The 5,097-nt window shown below is 48.9% G+C and overlaps 1 protein-coding gene across 3 annotated transcripts in view; it reads left to right on the forward strand.

Annotated features, from left to right (window-relative positions):
• Positions 1 to 5,097, forward strand: part of MYH11 (myosin, heavy chain 11, smooth muscle) — a 111,919-nt gene that overhangs the window by 67,180 nt on the left and 39,642 nt on the right. For all 3 annotated transcript variants that reach the window (XM_008587771.1, XM_008587769.1, XM_008587770.1), the window contains 3 exons: positions 1,682 to 1,834; positions 2,963 to 3,136; positions 4,020 to 4,193. In XM_008587771.1, coding sequence (XP_008585993.1) covers positions 1,682 to 1,834; positions 2,963 to 3,136; positions 4,020 to 4,193 — 501 coding nt within the window. The remainder of the gene's footprint in view (positions 1 to 1,681; positions 1,835 to 2,962; positions 3,137 to 4,019; positions 4,194 to 5,097) is intronic.

The raw sequence follows: 5,097 nt of genomic DNA on the forward strand, positions 1-5,097 counted from the left end.
CCACCCATCCACCTACCTACCTACCTACCTGTTCACCCACCCGCCTACCCACTCATCCACCTACCCACTCATCCATGCACCCATCCACCCATCTACCTACCCATTCACCCACCTACCTATTCACCCACTCACCTACCCTCTTATCCACCCACCCATCCACCCATCCAGTCACCTAGCTATTCACCCACCCACCTACCCACTCATCCATCCACCCACCCACCCACCCATCCACCCATCCACCCACCCACACACCCACCCATCCACCCACCTACTCATCCATCCACCCATCCACCTACCTACCTACCTGTTCACCCACCCGCCTACCCACTCATCCACCTACCCACTCATCCATGCACCCATCCACCCATCTACCTACCCATTCACCCACCTACCTATTCACCCACTCACCTACCCTCTTATCCACCCACCCATCCACCCATCCAGTCACCTAGCTATTCACCCACCCACCTACCCACTCACCCACCTATCCACCCATCCACTCACCTAGCTATTCACCCACCCACCTACCCACTCATCCATCCACCCATCCACTTGCCCATCCACTTGCCCATCCACTCGCCCATCCACCCACCCATCCACCCATCCACTCACCTAGCTATTCACCCACCTACCTACCCACTCACCCACTCACCCACCCATCCACTCACCTAGCTATTCACCCATCCACCTACCCACTCATCCACCTACCCACTCATCCACCTATCCACCCATCCTATCCATACATTTCTTTATCCCTTATCTGTCCAACACTAAAATATTCGAAGTCCCATGTCAGATTTTGAGGACACACTGCTAAACAAGAGCAGCAGAGTCCCTCACTTGTGACCTTATCTTGATCTCAGTTGTAGATACGAGGTCTGACCTAAGAGCATCCACCTATCCACTCACCTAGCTATTCACCCACCCACCTACCCACTCATCCATCCACCCATCCACTTGCCCATCCACTTGCCCATCCACTCGCCCATCCACCCACCCATCCACCCATCCACTCACCTAGCTATTCACCCACCTACCTACCCACTCACCCACTCACCCACCCATCCACTCACCTAGCTATTCACTCACCCACCTACCCACTCGTCCACCCACCCACCCATCCACTCACCTAGCTATTCACCCATCCACCTACCCACTCATCCACCTACCCACTCATAAGAAGATCGTGTGATCCTATCCATACATTTCTTTATCCCTTATCTGTCCAACACTAAAATATTCGAAGTCCCATGTCAGATTTTGAGGACACACTGCTAAACAAGAGCAGCAGAGTCCCTCACTTGTGACCTTATCTTGATCTCAGTTGTAGATACGAGGTCTGACCTAAGAGACTTATCTGTGGACATGACTGTGTACCTTTTCTGGAGGCACGACTGACTACCTCTAAATGACCCCCAGGACAGAACATGTTCTGCAGTCCCTCTGACAGGAAGGGTTTAATGATCTAAACAGTCATTCCCTAGGTCTGACCACTCTATCTCTTACTGCTAATTTCCTTCTGGTTGTAGAGATTATATAATTTCCTTTGTTCATTTGTTTATTTTTTTAAGGACTTATTATAGATGGATAGGGCGAGAATAAAAATCTGAACTACTACCCTGGCTCGTGTGAAAACGCAGCCCATTGGGAATAACCGTGTTCCCCTTACCACCCCTCACAGGCTGACTTTGCCATAGAGGCTTTGGCCAAGGCCACCTATGAGCGCCTTTTCCGCTGGATTCTCACTCGTGTTAACAAAGCCCTGGACAAGACCCATCGGCAAGGGGCTTCTTTCCTGGGGATCCTGGATATCGCTGGATTTGAGATCTTTGAGGTAAGTTTGGTGGGATCATAAGAGCCAGGGTCTTGATCCTCTGGGATGAGACTTCCCCTTGGAGAAATTATTACTTTGAGAAGGGCATGCAGATGGCTATTATAGGGTGGGAAGATGTCTAGTAAAGGTTAGACCCTTGAGGGTATAAGAGATAGAAATCCAACAGAGAATGTTCTGGTTGTGAAGCTGAGAAGGTCATAGGTACAACTGGATCCAACAGGCAGGACCTGATCTCCTGCCACCACTCTTTGCCTTCCTGCACATTGGCTCCATTCTCAAGAGAGCTCTCCCATCATGGTGACAGGATGGCTGCCACAGCTCCAGACTGCCTCTCAGCAACCCTGGCAGAAAAAAGCACATCTCTTTTCCAACAGTTCCAACCAGAATCTTAGAATTGAGTCTCATTGTCTCCTACCCACCTGAGTTGGGCCACATGGTTACCTCTGAGCCAAGCACTGTTTTCAAGATCTTGTAGTATAGACACGAATACTAGATTCCATCCCCATGGGTTGGAAGAAAGTTCCCACAAAAAGTGAGTCTTGAAATTGACAGATATCGGGCAGGCCCGGTGGTGCACTCTGTAGAGTGCGGCGCTTGGGAGCGCGGCGGCGCTCCCACCGAGGGTTCGGATCCCATATAGAGACCGGTCCGCTCATTGGTTGAGCACGGTGCGGGCGCAACACTGAGGGTTGCGATCCCATTACTGGTCACGAAAGAAGACAAAAGAAAAAGAAAGAAAGAAATTGACAGATATCCCCAAAGTTGTTCACTACAGAGTTATTTCCTCTCCAAGCCTCAGTTTTTGCATCTGTAAAATGGGGGTGGTAACAAGCCCTACAAGGTTATTCCATCTGTAGATCGTTATGCAGATGGAGGAGATAAGCATCCTTAAAATAAGGTGTGGGAGGGCCATGGGAGGTGGCAGCAGGTCAATTTCACCAGCCCCGGTGAACTCTAGGCAGCCTTTGTTGGGGCCTAAGCTGTCTCTGGGTGCTGAGCTGGTAGAACGGGCTCTTGTAGAAAGGATGTCCAGGCCATGGGGCTCTCTCCAGGGTGGAGCTTTCCTGGGCTCCCCATTCTCAGATTTCATACCAAAATGCTCACTGACCCCCCATGTCCTGTGCTCAGGTGAACTCCTTTGAGCAGCTCTGCATCAACTACACCAACGAGAAGCTGCAGCAGCTCTTCAACCACACCATGTTCATCCTGGAGCAGGAGGAGTACCAGCGTGAAGGCATCGAGTGGAACTTCATCGACTTTGGGCTGGACCTGCAGCCCTGCATCGAGCTCATCGAGCGGCCGGTGAGGGGCCGTCCTGCATGAGGGGTGCGCGGGCAGCCAGGGCTCACGTCATGCTTGCACACTGACATGTGGACCCCGCACTCTCTCCATGTGCACAGCTTCCCCCATCACCATATCCCAAAAGGCTGCAGACTGAATCTTTGTGAACTAAAACAAAATTTCCATTAAGCCACGTTTTAATATCAAAGGTATTTTTTATTTCTCCCTTCCTTCCTTCCCATTCCCCTCTCTCCCATTCATTCATTCCCAGAGGCAGCAGTCTTTGTTCTGTTCACTGATGTATACCAGCCCCCTAAAACCATGCACATAGTAGGTGAACAATAAATTATTGTTGAATGAATATTTACTGAGCATCTCTCCTATGTGCTGGGCTTCCTCTTAGGGGCTGGGGATCTAACTGTGAATGAGACGGGCATGGTCCCTGCCCTCCCGGAGGAATAGACAACAAAGCCACATAAACAAATAAAGTGACGAAAACTTCTGATAGGGCCAACATGGAGAATGATTTAAGGAGGACTGCTTTGGACAGAGCATGGTCAGAACACGCTTCTCTGAGGCTGAGTCCGAAAACTGAAGCCTATTCCGGCAGAGAGAATGGCATGTTCAAATTTGGTGGTGCTCTTGAGACCTTAATGTAGATGGTCTTAGTCACAAGAAAGTGCTTAACTAACAGAAACCCTAGGTGAATTTATAAGAAAAGCAGCAAATTTAGTTTTCAGGAATTGCGAACTCTTTGTGATGTGTGTTGCCCACTAGGGGGCAGCAACACGCATTATGTTCTGTTAATGACTGCCTTCCATCCCCAGTAAACACTGGTCCATCTAACTTGAGGCTTAGGTGCCCTCCTGCCTGGCTATGACCCTGTCCTCCTTGTATTCCACAGAACAACCCTCCAGGTGTGCTGGCCCTGCTGGATGAGGAGTGCTGGTTCCCCAAAGCCACAGACAAGTCCTTCGTGGAGAAGCTTTGCACTGAGCAGGGCAGCCACCCCAAGTTCCAGAAGCCCAAGCAGCTCAAGGACAAAACTGAGTTCTCCATCATCCATTATGCTGGGAAGGTACCAGCCGCAGGTCCCAGAGCTGTCTCGGTCCCAGGGGAGCCCAAGTGGACGCTCAGAGCAGGAATAATTTAGGAATGGCAGAACCCTTGGGCTGGCTGGGAATTCCAAAGCCATCTGATAATTACAACCAATTCCTACATATGATTTGTCTAAGCACCTGTAAGGGATAAGATTTAGACTCTCTACTATATTCCAACCATGGTGTCCAGGCTGTTCCTTCTTATACAGACTCTAAATCCTTTCTGCTACAAGTTAAACCCAACAGGAAGGGCCAACTGGAATGGGGTGACCAATAAACCCACTCCTGGGTTCAATAAAATGTCCCTTATTATGGTCTTTGGTTTTTCCACTGCCAGCCTGTTCTGGCTGGGGAAATCTATGATAGTCGTCATCTTCAGCACTGTTGTCATTATCATCATTGCCATGGTAATCATCATCATCATATCTTGGCTGTCATTGTACAGGACCTTGCCCAGTGGCTCCCAAGCATCCTGGATAATAAAGAAAAGGCATAGCTTACTCTGGCTTGTAGAATTAGAGTATTTTATTGACTCCCCAGTATCCCCATTGCATCATGGGAACAGATAATGCCCTATACCAGGTTTGGCAAAGTACAGCCTAGGGGCCAAATCTGGCCCACAACCTATTTTGTAAATAAAGTTTTATTAGAACACAGCCATGTCCATTTATTTACATAATGTCTATGGCTGCTTTTATACTATGATGGCAGGAATTAATAGTTGTGACAGGGATTGTGTGACTTGCCAAGTGAAAAATATTTACTACCCGGACCCTTTAATGAAAGTTTCCCAACTCCTACCCTATACTCAAGGGAGAATATATTTCTTGAAGCATATAGAAGTCACACATTCCTTTTCCCTACTTTATAAATTTTTTTTTT

Source organism: Galeopterus variegatus, unplaced genomic scaffold (assembly GCF_000696425.1).
Source record: "Galeopterus variegatus unplaced genomic scaffold, G_variegatus-3.0.2 Scaffold4536, whole genome shotgun sequence".
Taxonomy (NCBI): domain Eukaryota; kingdom Metazoa; phylum Chordata; class Mammalia; order Dermoptera; family Cynocephalidae; genus Galeopterus; species Galeopterus variegatus.